This window comes from Bos javanicus, chromosome 10 (assembly GCF_032452875.1).
Source record: "Bos javanicus breed banteng chromosome 10, ARS-OSU_banteng_1.0, whole genome shotgun sequence".
Classification (NCBI taxonomy): Eukaryota; Metazoa; Chordata; class Mammalia; order Artiodactyla; family Bovidae; genus Bos; species Bos javanicus.
The window spans coordinates 25,723,042-25,738,138 of NC_083877.1; the positions used below are offsets into that span (position 1 = coordinate 25,723,042).

General features: G+C 48.1%; 2 protein-coding genes across 2 annotated transcripts; one reads left to right on the forward strand and one right to left on the reverse strand.

Annotated features, from left to right (window-relative positions):
* Nucleotides 1–600: 600 nt before the first annotated feature.
* Nucleotides 601–7,362, reverse strand: LOC133255941 (ribonuclease 7-like). The gene is made up of 2 exons (XM_061430589.1): nt 2,425–7,362; nt 601–1,910 (listed from the first exon to the last, which is right to left on the reverse strand). Exon 2 carries the CDS (start codon nt 1,868–1,870, stop codon nt 1,400–1,402), a length of 471 nt encoding a protein of 156 aa, XP_061286573.1. The 5' UTR covers nt 1,871–1,910; nt 2,425–7,362; the 3' UTR covers nt 601–1,399.
* Nucleotides 7,363–12,947: 5,585 nt separating this feature from the next.
* RNASE13 (ribonuclease A family member 13 (inactive)) lies at nt 12,948–14,903 on the forward strand. Its single transcript, XM_061430590.1, has 2 exons — nt 12,948–13,216; nt 13,492–14,903. The coding sequence occupies exon 2, from the start codon at nt 13,500–13,502 to the stop codon at nt 13,959–13,961; it is 462 nt and encodes a 153-aa protein (XP_061286574.1). The 5' UTR covers nt 12,948–13,216; nt 13,492–13,499; the 3' UTR covers nt 13,962–14,903.
* Nucleotides 14,904–15,097: the final 194 nt, after the last annotated feature.

Sequence of the window (15,097 nt, forward strand, 5' to 3'; positions counted from 1 at the left end):
GCTCAGCTAGGGTAGGCATGGGCATAGTGAAGTTTGGGACTGAGATTAAGGGAGAGAGAAGGGGTTGGTGATGGTCAGGGCTGCAGGCAATGCTGGGTGGGGGCTATGAGTGGGAGGCTATGAGGACTGAGCCGACGGAAACCCATAGTTTCTCCAGTTCTGCTCACCAGGAAGGGAGAACTGGTGTCTGCAGCCCTTGGGGGACAGGGAGGCGGCATTTCCACATCTCAACCCCTCTGGCCTGGGCGGACAGCCAGAGCGGAGAGCCAGGGAAGCACCAAGGCAGGAGAGATCATTATCAGGAGGAAGGAAGCTCTGGCAGCTCCCACTAGCTTGTTTGTGACAAGCAGGCACTGGGCCACGGAAGTCCCTTGAGGTCAAGGGAAATGTGATCCTGGAACAGCGGGATGAAGCTGGGACACTCCCCTGACACTGTGCCTTCAGGGCTAAGCGATCAAGCCAGCCAGAGCCAGGCCCAGGGCCCAGGACGGAAGAGTAGTGGGCTGGAGAAGGGGGAGGGCAGAGAGGCGGGGTGGGGGTGGGGTGGAGAGAAGAGAGAGGATTACAATCCTTGGAACACCTCATCAACAGTCCCTTGGCTAGAGAGGTAATGACCTTTATTGCAGCCAACATGGTGTAACTGGCTCTTCAGAGCTCTCCGACATTGCCTCACAGGTGAACTCTCACCCAGTGGCCCTCTGGTCCCTGCAGAGGTCTCCATTTCTGGCCCAGTGATTAAATAGGAAGTGCACTGCATGCAGAGTCAGGAGACCCAGTTTCAAGTCCAAATGCTGCTACCAACCACCCTGACAAGCTCTTTAATTAATAAAGCCATCTGAAACCTCAATTTCCTCATCCCTAAAGAAGGAAGTAATCCCTGTCAAGTCTGTCTCACAAGGGATGCACGTGGACACGCCGTGAAGAGCCTGAAATGCCATGTCATTGTGATGAGCCTCCTCCTCTTCCCTTCTGGCCGCCTCCCTGCACACAGGCCACCTCACTACCACATCAGGGCTGGGGAAGAGGCCCAGTTTAGGAACAGGAGTAACTCTTTCCTAAATCCCATACACTCTCTTTCCAGTCCTTTCTTCCTCGTGCCATGCTGCCATAAGAAAATGGGGCACAGGAGAGATGTATGAGGCACAGACCAAGGAACCCAAACCCCTAAACTTTTTGCAGATAAACTTCTGAAAAAACAGCAATAAAAAGTAGAGAGATCACCACCTCTTCTAGAGCTTAGCCTGCTAAGGTATCACCTCAACCCTCCAGGCCCCTATCTTTTCAGAGGAGCTTGAGCCAGGAAGGGTCCCAAGAGATGTCAGAAGAGAAACTTCTGGGTGGAGGAGTGGTCCAGAGGCCTGGAGAGGGAATTAACTCAAGCACAAGGAAGGCTGGAAAACTAAAGGACTTTTTCCAAGTGGACTGGAACCAGCTTGAATTTCCCAGAGTCCCCTTTCTTGGGAGGCTTACAGGCCACGATGTAAGAAGTGATCTGTTTCTTCTCCTTGTACTTGCAGTCTGGGTATCTCCTTGAGGTGAGCTTACACTCGGTCAGGGATACAGGCTTCTGGCTTTGGTGGCAGTTATTCTCATGATTCTTGCAGGTTATGTTGGGAGTCTGACAAGTGGTGGCCACACTGGAGAAGGACTCATGCAGGAAGGTGTTGAGGTCTTTGCAGTGTTTGGAGAACTTGTTGATTTTGCGCATCGCAGCGTTGCAGCCTTGAGGACTGGGCTGCACGTGCTGAGTTTCAAACCACTGAGCTGGGGTCATGTTCCTGGGCCTGGCACTGACTGCGTCCTCGGCCACCCACAGCCCCAACAGCAGGAGCAGCAGCAGAGGGCAGAATCCTGCTCTGGCTGGAGCCATCTCTCTTAGGGGGCACAGTTAGAAGGGAGGAGTGGGGTCTCTGGGGATGGAGAGCAGGAGGTGGAAATTAGCCCTCCTGAACCTGCTCCTTCCAGCTGATCACCGTCTCCCTCCCCATCTGTCTCCTCTTCCCTCTGCCCATGTCTTTCACCTCCTCTCCTCTCGGTGTCCCCACAGCTGCTATGACCCCTTCCCATGATCCTAGGGCTCTGTCCCCTCATCTTGTGTCCCTATCTTCTTTCATTCATTCTGTCCCACACGTCTCCCACTCCTTGCTTTGTCTCTTCTCCCTCACATCCATCCTTCTGTGTCCCTGTTTATATCCTTTTCTCTGTGTTTTGTACCCTCCATGACTCCATCCCCATCTCCTCCAAAGCCCCAGTTTGTGCCCCCAGCCCCTAGCATCTCTCTCCTCTCTCCCCTTTGTGTCCTCATCCCTCCACATTGAGTCCTTCCTTTGTCCACCTTGTCACTCACCTGAGGGTACTCTTATCTGGCCAGAACCCATCCCTTCCCTGTCTTCTCTCCTCACCCACGTTCTACTGTGGCCTCACCTCGTCAATGAGTCTTCCTGTTGCAACGATGGCTCAGTGAACACAGCTTCTGTCCGCTGGTCTTCAGATGTCTGAGGGCCTCCTTTCCTACCACGAACTCCTTAAGAGCTGGCCTGGCCTGTGGTGCCTTTATTTGGGTGTGGGCTGGGGAGCAGCCCTGGATCAGGAAATGAATCAGGTTCATGCCTTTCCACTTACATATTCCAAGTGTAGTAAATGGGGCTAGTACACCTGCCTAAACATATTTAGCAATGAGGAAGTCTGAATCGGCATACTCAAAGAGTAGATCTGGCCTCTAGCCACAAGGTTGTCATGACTCTGATAAAACACTTGACCCAGGCGTCTACCCCAAATGAGAGCTGTCATTTATCCTCTCCTATATACACCTCTGATTCTTATTCTGGGAAAAGCCCATGGCTGTGGTGGTAAGGGTTGCTTTTTTTCTATATAGATGGAATAGCCTAGGTGGTTACTTTGCGTGACTTCCTGTCATCAGGACTTTTTGCTAATCTTTTGGAGGAGACAGGGAAGTGGACCAATCATCACAGCCCCTATTCCCAGCACCATTCCAACTCAACCATTCTACAGTGATTCATCCTTCTGGGTCCCTCCTGTTCCAGGGTCAAGCAAGGTCACCTGGCTTTACCTGGAGATGATGCCCAACACCTCTCATCCTTCACTCTTTCCCTTACTGCTCTGTTAAAATTTTCAGCACTTAGTGTCCAAATTTGAGAATGCTGCTGGTGGGGATGCTGCTCCACAGCTAACTAGACCTTCCTCCACTGGTGTTCCCTGTTCCTCGTGGCAGTTACAGCTGTGAGGAGAGCTGGAGTCAATGCTGCTCCTGTGGCTCCAATGAGCTTGGTACATGAGACTCAGAAGAACCGAGATACCAAGGCAGAGAAGCATCACTGCAGGTGGATGGGAAGGCCTAGAAAACGGACACGAACAGTGTTCTTCTTCTCAGGATTTACTTGTAAGCAGTAAGTGATCTCAGAATAGTGGATTCAGGTTTGTTCACGTAGTCAGTATTTATTGAGCATCTACTATGGGCCAAGGAGCTTGGGATATACCAGTGAATAAAAGAGTCAAAGTCCCTACCTTTGGAATGCTTACGTTTCACTGGGGAAGAGAATCTTTACATTACATTGGAGGAAAGACAGCTAAAAAATACATATTTTGCTCAAAGTGATCATTGCTAAGGAAAAAAGAACAAATGGAGATTGGTAGGCAGTGATTTTTAAACAGTGTCATTGAAGTAGGTGACTGGAAAAACACTTGAAGGTGAGAAAGTGAACTTGTGCTTGTTTGGGGAAGAAGGCTCCAAGCTGAGGGATTCAGTTCAATTCAGTCACTCAGTCGTGTCCAACTCTTTGCGATCCCATGGACTACAGCAGGCCAGGCTTCCCTGTCCGTTGCTGAAACCCATGACCATTGAGTTGGTGATGCCATCCAACCATCTTATCCTCTGTCGTCCCCTTCTCCCGCCTTCAATTTTTCCCAGCATCAGGATCTTTTCCCATGAGTCAGTTCTTTGCATCAGGTGGCCAAAGTATTGGAGTTTCAGCTTCAGCATCAGTCCTTCCAATGAATATTCAGGACTGATTTCCTTTAGGATTAAGTGGTTGGATTTCCTTGCAGTCCAAGTGACTCTCAAGAGTCTTCTCCAACACCACAGTTCAAAAACATCAATCCTTCTGTGCTCAGCTTTCTTTATAGCCCAACTCTCACATCCATACATGACTACTGGAAAAACCATAGCTTTGACTAGATGGGCCTTTGTTGGCAAAGTAATGTCTCTGCTTTTGAATATGCTGTCTAGGTTGGTCATAGCTTTTCTCCCAAGGAGCAAGCGTCTTTTAATTTCATGGCTGCAGTCACCAGCTGCAGCAATTTTGGAGCCCAAGAAAATAAAGTCTGTCACTGTTTCCACTGTTTCTCCATCTATTTGCCATGAAGTGATAAGACTGGATGCCATGATCTTAGTTTTCTGAATGTTGAGTTTTAAGCCAACTTTTTCACTCTCCTCTTTCACTTTCACCAAGAGGCTCTTTAGTTCCTCTTCACTTTCTGCCATAAGGATGGTGTTATCTGCATATCTGAAGTTATTGATATTTCTCCCAGCAATCTTGATTCTAGCTTGTGCTTCCTCCAGCCCAGCGTTTCTCATGATGTACTCTGCATATAAGTTAAATAAGCAGGGTGACAATATACAGCCTTGACGTGCTCCTTTTCCTGTTTGGAACCAGTCTGTTATTCCACGTCCAGTTCTAACTGTTGCTTCTTGACGTGAATACAGATTTCTCAGGAGGCAGGTCAGGTGGTCTGGTATTCCCATCTCTGTAGAATTTTCCACAGCTTGTTGTGATCCACACAGTCAAAGGCTTTGGTGTAATCAATAAAGCAGAAGTAAATGTTTTTCTGGAACTCTCTTGCTTTTTCAATGATCCAGCGGATGTTGGCAATTTGATCTCTGGTTTTCTCTGCCTTTTCTAAAACCAGCTTTAACAACTGGAAGTTCACGGTTCACGTACTGTTGAAGCCTGGCTTGGAGAATTCTGAGCATTACTTTGCTAGCATGTAAGATGAGTACAATGGTGTGGTAGTTTGAACATTCTTTGGCATTGCCTTTCTTTGGCATTGGAATGAAAACTGACCTTTTCCAGTCCTGTGGCCACTGCTGAGTTTTCCAAATTTGCTGGCATATTGAGCGCAGCCCTTTAACAGCATTATCTTTTAGGATTTGAAATAGCTCAACTGGAATTCCACCACCTCCACTAGCCTTGTTCATAGTGATATTGTCCCCTCTCCAGTATGAAAAAGCAGAGGGGACAGCACTGCAGAGGCCCTATAGCAGATGGATGGGTGAGGGGTTGGAGGAACAGTAAAGAGTCCAGTGTGGCTGGAGCGGGTGAGTGATAGGGTCAGAGCGGTCCAGAGGCCAGATCACGGAAGCCTCAGAGACCATTAGAAGGACTGTGGTGGAGGGCTGAAAAAAGAAAAAAAAGAAAGGACTGTGGTGGCTCAGTGGTAAAGAGTCGCCTGCCAATGCAGGAAACACAGGAAGCACAGATTTGATTCCTGGGCTGGGAAGATCCCCTAGAATAGGAAATGGCAACCTGCTCTAGTATTCTTGCTTGGAAGTTTCCATGAACAGAAGAACCTGGCAGATTACAGTCCATGGGGTTGCAAAGAGTCGAACATGGCTGAGCAACTGAGCATGCACACACAAGTTTTGCTAAGCAGAGGAATAAAGAGAGTTTCCAGGTGGCATAGCGGCTAGGAGTCCAGACTTTCATTGCCATGGCCTGAGTTCAATTCCTGGTCAGGAAGCAGATCCTGAAAGCTGCGTAGTTAAAAAAACAAACAAACAAACAAACAAAAAAAAACCCAGAGGAGTAGAAGATCTATCTGTTTAAAGATTCCCTGGCTGTTGTGTGTATGTGGCTGCAGAGAAGCCACACGAACCATCCAGGTCATACAAACCTGAGCCATACAGTCTGTGTTCTGGTCCAGAAGTTAGGATTTTGAGTCAGGGAGGTGGGGTGTTTGTTTTGAGGTTGGGGACGTCATTTTAGTAGCTCGAGAACACAGCTGTGGGTCAGGATGGAGAATCTTTGGAAGAAAGAATGGTGTTGGAGTGAGAAACACCACTAGATGGCAGCAGAGAACCAGGAGCAGGTTAACAGGCCTCTGACTCCCCTGGCTCCCCCTTGGTGAGGCCTTGGCGGTGGTAACAGCATTCACTGCTTTGTTCAGGTGCCTGATTCTTTGTAGTTTGGACTCCTGGGTAGAGAATTATGCCTCTGCTGCTGTAGGAATCCAAGGGTTAAAGCAGAATGTGGACAGAATGCAGATCAGCCCAGGCCAGTCCTGCCCTGGACCGGAGGCTGGGGTTAGAGAGGGGGTGGAAAGGCCAAGAGCTCATTTGGATTCCTCGCCTGCCGGACTCCTCCTCACTTCTTATTATTCTAGAGTGAGATGATTCCAAACCACAGCTTGCCCTCTGCTCTTGTGTTTTCCTGTTAACATAATTATCTAGTTTGCTCTTCGACTTCATCGTGTGGGGTTCTAAAAAAAGTCTACCTTAGTGCTCTGTGAAAGTAAACACAGCCACGCTGTCTCAGGTCAAAGGGAAGAGGGAGTCAACGTTTAGATTTGCACTGTGAAAACTGTTTACACAGTTCAGGCTGAAACCCTTACTTTGCCTCCGTTATTTGGATAAGCCAGGTGATTTCATTTATTTATTCACTGAAACCATACAGTTTCCAAGATCTGCTTCACTTTGCACTCGGTAGGATAACTTTGCCATGTTTCCTTCACTGCATTCACAGGGCGAGAAAGGATGGAGGAAGGGGAATAAGGTTAGGGAGAACAAAAGGAGTCAGGCATCAGGCCAAGGACTGGTCGGGAAGGCTGGCAGAAGGGAGAAGAGAAAAATTAAAGAGGGGAGAGAAGAAGACAGAATGGTGGGAGAGAAGATGAGAGGGAAGCAAGCCTCTGTGCAGGGCTGTAAGGTAGCCACCTCCTCCTTCAGTGTCACAGTCTCTGCTCTGGGCCTAACCTTTCCCTGGGCCACTGCTGTGCGTGTGTGTGGTGCATGGTGCATGTGTGTGTGTGTTTAAAGTTGTTGGGGTGGGTGTTGTAAAAATCCCAACAGTGCCAGGTGGACCTCTGCCTGTCTTCCCCTCAGGACGACAGCTGCTACTTCCTCTAGCCCTCGCTGGGAGGGGTTGAAGGGGGCTGGGAGAGAGGAGGCCGAACTTGGATTGGTGCCCACCCTTCAGAGCCCAGGCTCTCTCTCTTCTGGAGTTCTACACAGCCTCTGGAGACCCATGGAAAGTCCATGAGCCTTTCCCTCCAAGCAGGAGCAGATCCAAGCTCTGTTATTCTGTGTTGCTCCTAGGATATATAAAGGTAATGGACTCATTTTTGCAGACGAGGAAAAAGTGAAACAAATAGCAAGTTGGGGTCAGATGTGGGATTCACTTTGGGTCTTTGAATTCTCATGACCTCTTTTGGAACAGCTGGGATCTGTAGGAGGCAGCAGTGACGGAAGTTTGGAATCCTTGGCTCCTAGACCAGTGCCTTTAGACCAGCCAGGATGTAGGGGTGGGGAACCTGGTGTGGGCTTGAGAGGCCTCACCAGGTCACTCTGTCCCGTAAGCAATTGCCTGTTCCCCATTTGTCTATGGAGTAAGTTAGAAATTCCTTAGCTTGATACTCAAGGTCTGCCACAATCTGGCAAACCTACCTTTCTAACTTTGTCTCTGACTTTTCTCCCACTGAGTGCCTCAGTCTCAGCCAGGATGGTTTTTTTTCTTTCCTCAAACATGCCTTTCATAATTTTCCCCACCCCCTCTTTTTTTTTTTTCAAGCTTTGAGGCTGCAACTATCTCGCTTTTCTTCCTCCTTCAGTATATTTTATTGAAGTACAGTTGACTTACAGTGTTTCAGGTACACAGGAAGGTGATTCAGTTATACATATACACATACATTATTTTCAGATTATTTTCCATTATAGGTTATTACAAGATACTGACTATAGTTCCCTGTGCTATACAGTAAAACTTTGTTGCTTGATGCATATCTATTTCTTTTAATTAGAAATTTAGTATTCTATTCATACTAAGTCAAACAAGTGGAATCAAAATGTCACAAATTTTTTGGGCAAAAATTCGTACATTTTCTAAAATATATGTTATACATGCTATTTATATTTTTAAAATTTTTATTTTGTATTGGAATATAACCAATTAACAACATTGTGATACTTTCAGGTGAACAGCAAAGGGACTCAGACATACATATACTTATATCCATTCTCTCCCAAACTCCCCTTGCATCCAGGTGTCTACATAACATTGAGCAGGGTTCCATGTGCTATACAGTAGGCTCATAACTCTCTTTATCTCCACCTAATTGTTCCTTGAGATCCATCCAAAGGTTTCAATTTCCCTCCAAAAAGCTTTCTTTGGCCTTCCTAATTCAGAGGGATCTCTCTCATCTTTAAATTCCTACATTTACTGTCTTCAAAATGTATAATTTTCTGCCTTGAATCATTGGTTATTTCTTCATATATATTTGTTTTCCTCCAGTTTTGACTGTCAATTCCCAGAAGACACGGACCATCTGTTAGACTATTCCCACAGGATACAGCACAGTTAGTGACCCTAAAGGATTCAAATTCAATGTTAGAAGGCATTTGTCCTGGCCTTGGGTGATCCCATTCCCAGGTGGTATCACCTGAATGATCCCAGTCCCAGTTGAGGAACTGACAGTGCAGCTGCTGAACTCTAACCCTGGGGTGAAGGTCAAATTATGACAAGGAGGTTGAAGTGGCTGAAACAATCCTTTGAGTTCAAGGACAACCCAGGACAGTTTGCTATTGGAACCATTTGATTTGGAAAGGGCAAAGGTAAAGCCACCAAGATTGTAGTGAGCTCACTTAGGGCTCCCCCTTGATCATAGGGAATCATCTTTGCACTTGTCAGTCTAGCCAGTGGTTCTAGAATCCTACCATTGGGAAGGGGAGGAGGGAGAGAATGTGTACATGGCTGTGTGCAGAGAGTCAGTTTCAGGGGAAAAATAACAAAAGGGTGCTCCAGTGATGAATGGTCAGTAGTCCTTTGGCTGGCAGAAGAACCAGCACCATCACAAGCAAAGTCAAACAAACAAAAAGTCTCTAAGTCTTAGATATTTACCAATCCTTTTCAATATGTAAGGTATAAGTAAGTTTGCTCTTGTTAGGGAATCTGATTCTGTCATTAGAACAGAAGTTTTCAACCTCAGCACAAGCTACACTTTGGTCTGGGTTCGTCTTTGTTGTGGGAGCTGTCCTTGTGCAATGGAAGACGTTGAGCAGCATCTCTGGCCTCTACCCATTAGATGCCAGTAGCACCTCCCAGTTGTGACAACCAAAAAAGTCTCCAGACATGATTAACTGCTCCCCCTTGAGAACCACTGAATTAGACAGGTGGCCTCCTCAAGCAAGCTGCTGTCCCTCTCTAAAAGTTAGTTTCTTCATCTCTAGGATGATTGTTGTATAAGTAAAGTCCAGTATAACCGGGTAACAATTTAACAAATCTCAGGCCTCAGGTGCAGATGAAACCATCACAAGGATGTCAGAATGGATGAAGCAATACTATGGATCAGGATGGGATTTTAAAGACCAAACCACAAGGATTGAAGATTGAAACTCAAAGGCCAATCATACACTCAGCACTTTTTTCTGGTTCCATGATCATGACTTTGTAACATATGTTTATCCGTGTGTTGTTCCTACTGAATTGTAAATTTAATCTGGACTGGAACTGTCTCATTTACTTTTCTATTTCCCCCAATATTTGTTGTAGTGCTTTTCAGGTAGTATTTAACAATTTTAAAATATTTTCAAGCAATTAGCATGGGGCATGATTAATAGAAAGCTTGGTGAAGATGAATTTAAGTCAGGCATTACAGAGGGCTCTAGATTGGCAGTGGAGATGTGGGGAGGTCACTTGGCTCATTTGGGGAATATAAGACTTGCCAATGTTGAGTGAGTTGGGAATAAAAAGTAAGTTGGTATAGGACCATAACTAGATATCCAATTATATATTGTTTAGTGACTAAAAGACGCTTACTCCTTGGAAGGAAAGTTATGACCACCTAGATAGCGTATTGAAAAGCAGAGACATTACTTTGCCAACAAAGGTCCATCTAGTCAAGGCTATGGTTTTTCCAGTAGTCATGTATGGATGTGAGAGTTGGACTGTGAAGAAAGCTGAGTGCCAAAGAATTGGTGCTTTTAAACTGTGGTGTTGGAGAAGACTCTTGAGAGTCCCTTGGACTGCAAGGAGATCCAACCAGTCCATTCTGAAGATCAGTCCTGGGTGTTCTTTGGAAGGAATGATGCTAAAGCTGAAACTCCAGTACTTTGGCCACCTCATGCGAAGAGTTGACTCATTGGAAAAGACTCTGATGCTGGGAGGGATTGGGGGCAGGAGGAGAAGGGGACGACAGAGGATGAGATGGCTGGATGGCATCACTGACTCGATGGACGTGAGTCTGAGTGAACTCCAGGAGTTAGTGATGGACAGGGAGGCCTGGCGTGCTGTGATTCATGGGGTCACAAAGAGTCGGACATAACTGAGCAACTGAACTGAACTGAACTGAATGACTAAAAGGCATTTCCATACTAACTGTCTCATTTTATTCTCACAGCCTCATGAGGAAAGGAAGGCATCAATCCCGTTCTCCAGAAGAGGAAACAGAAGCTCAGTAGGTTAACCTGAGATCATATCCTAAACTTTTTATGATGTGTTGTTCCATTTCTGTAATTGTGCAAGTGGAGGTCAGTGATGAAGGGGGAGTAGCAAATGAAGGAAGTGGAAGACAAAGAGGCACAAAAAGCCCCTTTCTCTTCCAAGGGAAGTTGCAGCCTTGAGCAAATAAGGAAGAGATGGCATGCTCTGAGACTGGGGCCACATAATGCTAGCTTCCTCAAAACAAAGACTTGAGTCAGCCAGGCTCTGGCACCACCCTGCATGGGCTCCCACAGGGTGTTGGCTGATAGACCAGCCTGAAGGATACAGATGAACCACCTGCCTGTGTGGGCTTTCCCCTCACCTGCCTAGCTGTGCACACTTCCCTAAGGAGATGCTCCAAACAGAGGCTTCTTAAACATGACCTCTGGGTTGATCTCCACATGAACTGGTTCAGAAGAACTGAGGGTGGGGGTGAGAGTGGGAGGAGAGAGCAGCATTCTGGGTAGAGGAGATAAGATGAACAAGATGTGGTGGAAGCAGGCAGGGATGAAGATGCAGTTGGAGACATGGTGGGGGCCACGTCACGGAGGTCTTCTGCCCTATGAGATGGAGAGTCCTCTTGTGGTTGGAGAGTGTGTCGTGTCCAAGAGAAGGAGATCCTGAGCAGGAGAAGGAATAGGAATGGAAGAGACAGGTTCGAGGAAAATTTTAGTTAAGAGATTGTCAGGGCTGCGTGACTGATGGACTCGAGCTCATACCAGTGCCAGGCCCTGAGCTAAGAGCTCCTGATATACATCTTCATGAATCCTAATACTGCTTCGAGGTATGGAATATTATCCTCACTGACAGATGAAGAAACTGAAACTTATACTGGTTTAGTGAACTAAGATCCATGGTGCACAGCCTGGAAGCATCAGAGCCAGGATTCAATTCCTGGTCTGTTTGGCTCAAAAGCTTTGCTCTTAACCATCTTGTAGTACTGCCTCCAAATGGATGGGATTCGGGAGAGGGTAAGGTGGAGGATCATTCTCAGATTTCTTGCAGAGGTAACTGAGGAAACAGACAAGGCAGGAGGGAAAGCAAGCTGGAGGAGGATGGGTTTGGTTTTGGAGTCTGCCTTGTGTTGTCGGAAAGAGCAAGTTTGGACTTTGCCGGTGGCGCGGTGAATAAGAATCCTCCTGCCAATGCAGGAGTGACCGGTTTGGTCCCTGGCGCAGGAAGATTCCACATGGCTTGGGGCAACTAAGTCTCACAACTACTGAAGCCTGTATGCCCACGCTCTGCAACGAGAGAAGCCACTGCAAAGAGAAGCCTGTGCGTCATGACCAGAGAGTAACCCCTGCTCTTTGCAAGTAGGGAAAGCCTGTGCACAGCAATGAAGACCCAGCACAGCCATAAATAAATAAATAAAAAGAAAATTTCTTAAAAGAAAAAACAAAGAGCAAGGTTAAGGGGGGCTGTGAATGAGGAACACCCGTGGATCTCCCCATGCCCCCTACCCCTTGTGAATCACACACCGGCCTTGGAACACTCAGGGTTCTGTTCTGACTCCCCTTTCCTGCTCTCCAGGGAGAGAATGGTAAGCTGTCCTAAGACACAACCTGGACAACAGGTGCTGGAGGCAAGGCCGAGAAGCCCGTGGAAGTCCAGGACTGTGAAGGGGCAGGGGTTGATGAAAACGATTTAGTAGCCTGGCCCTTTTTTTTTTTTTTTTTAAACAGCAAGAATCTGATCTACTGGGCACCGGCCCACACCGCCTCCAGCCCAGGCGACGCTGTCTACTTCCACCTGACAAGTTTGAGCCTTTGGGGTCAGCACTCATAAGTTTCCAGGAGTGCCCTGACGCTAAAGGGCCTGAGGTTACAAGGTCAGCGTGATCACCACTGGAGTGCAGTCGGTGACGGAGATGGTGAGGGGTCCACAGAATGGTCTTTGGTTCTTAGCCCAGCACTCAGGCGGCAGGGAGGCTCCCTTGTATATGTGGCCCTGGGGCCCCCAGGAGTGGGATGAGAGAGTGGGAGACCCGCTGTTCTCTGAGGGTCAGGAATAAGCAGCACCTTGTTTCTCAGAAACATGACAGTGCTTTCCTTATCACCTTTCCACGGGAGCAGGGCCTGTGAACCAGAGAAGACATCAAAGGAAGCCTAAGAACCGGGGGATTTCTGGCAAGGAGACTGGAACTTAGTGTTCTGATGACACCAGAGAGGAGGAGAGCAGAAGGTAAATGGCTCTTTCCTCCTCCTCATCCAGCCCCCTCAGCCCAAGGGGCTCCTCAATCCCAGGGGACAGGCCCTCCTCCCACACCAGTCTTTATCCACCAACCTTTCTAGCCTCTTCTCTCACCTGTTGGCTGTCCTTGGCCTCAGGCAGGAAGACTCCACCTCTGTCCTGTTGCCTTCCAGCTCCCATCCCTCCTAAGCTGCAGTCAGGGAAGTGCTGCTGAGCCTGTCACTTCTGGACCCTCTGCATTTTTACCAGAAGGACTAACCAGGCCAGGGTAACCAGGAAGAGCCTCTTACCCAAGGACCAGTTGGACCTCTTATTTCGTAAGTGTCACAGCTCCCAGATGGATGGGGTGAAGCTGAGATTCTAAGGTAGACCCAGGGACATGGGGAATGGTTAGAGGTGGCCGACCAGCGGGGTGACCTTGGGCAAATGTCTCCTCTCTCTGATGCATGAGGACTTGGGCTGCATGATCTCTGAGGGACAGTTGGGCCTTGAGGGCATAGGGGAGGGCGCACTGGGGAGGCTGGGGGCACACTGGAGGCTCTGGGCAGGGACAGCCAGCCACCTCTGTCTCCAACCACCTTAACTCTGCCAGCAGGAAGAATGGCACCACTTGTGGCCCAGCTCCTCTTCCTCCAGGTTGTTCTAGGGACAGCTTTGCTTGAAAACATCAAGACTCAGCTTGCCATCAAGAACTTCCGTACCTTACACGTTGACTATCCCAAGGTTACCTACGCCCAAGGTTTCCAAGGTTACTGCAATGGTCTGATGTCCTATGTTCGGGGCAGGCAAGAAAGCTGGTATTGCCCAAGGATCCATTATGTCTTACATGCCCCTTGGACAGTCATCTGGAAGTTCTGCAAATACAGTGAGAGCTTCTGTGAGAATTACAATGAATACTGCACGCTCACCAAGGACTCCATCCCGCTCACAATTTGCTCCCTGTACCCCAGACAGCCGCCAACCAGCTGCCGTTACAACAGCACCCTGACCAACCAAAGGCTGTATCTGCTCTGCTCTGAAAAGCATGATGGTGAACCCATAGATATCATTGGCCTCTACTAGGAAGGGAAGCCTTCGGTCTAAAACCACCCCCGCAAAACTCCCCGTGCATGGCCACTGCTACACACTAGCCTGTCCCCACTCCTGAAGCTCAGATTCCTGGTACAAGGCTTCCTTTCTGGCTTCACAGGCAGGCAGAGTCCCCTCCCAAGAGACCAGGGAGGCAGGAAGTATGTCCAGACTTTTGGTCACCATGCAACGTTGTACTGTCTTCTAGGCCTTTTCTGTCTTGTTTCCCTCCCCCCACCACCCCCGCCACCGTTCTCGCTCTCCCACAGACCGTTTTACCCACCCAAGAAGCTGACTGTGTCCAGTTGGCAGCGACTGTCCATCTACTGGGCCAGATCCTGAATCCTGGCCGGAGTCCCAGAGCCTCAGCTCACACCATGGCACCGGTTCCGAGTCTCAAATCCTCTCCCTGCCACCTTTCCCTTCTCGGTCTTCCCCATCTCCCTTACGATTCCCTCCACTCGCTCACCCGTATGGTGGCTATTTCTAGCTGTAGGACCCTCCCTAAGAGTCTTAGACTCATATCAGCTTCATTTCTCCAGGACATCCCCCTCAGCTCTCAGTCTCTCCCCAACACCTCCAACCTCTTTAGTCATCCTGTATTCTTTCTCTGACCTCTTTTCCTTCCATCCTTCTCGCCTTGGACCACTGGAGTTTTAAGTTATCTTCTCTGACCTGTTCTCCCAGAGATTCCTGCATCCTTTTCCTTCCTGAAGCTCCTTCTGATATCCCCCCAAATCCAGGATCTGCCTCTGACAAGGCAGGGACGAAGTGGGCTCAGCTGTGATCACAGAAGGTTTTAAAACCATATTTGAATTATGTAAGATACAACCATTGGATGAAATTGGGAGAAGGGTACATGGGATCTCTCTGTATTTTTTTTTTTACATCTGCCTGTGAGTCTAATCGTTGCAAAATAAAAAGATAAAAAGCACATCTGAATTAGTTCTGATTTCATTACTTTTCCTGCAATGCATCAGAACTCCTACTCTTAGAGTCCTGGAAGTCACCCACCTCTGGCCATCTTCCTGGGCCACCCTTTGGCAGTAGGGTCAGTAGGATCTTCTGTCCCACATCTACCACGATGGAGGTGGGTGGGGTAAGACTCAGCTCTGGACTGGGTTGAAAAT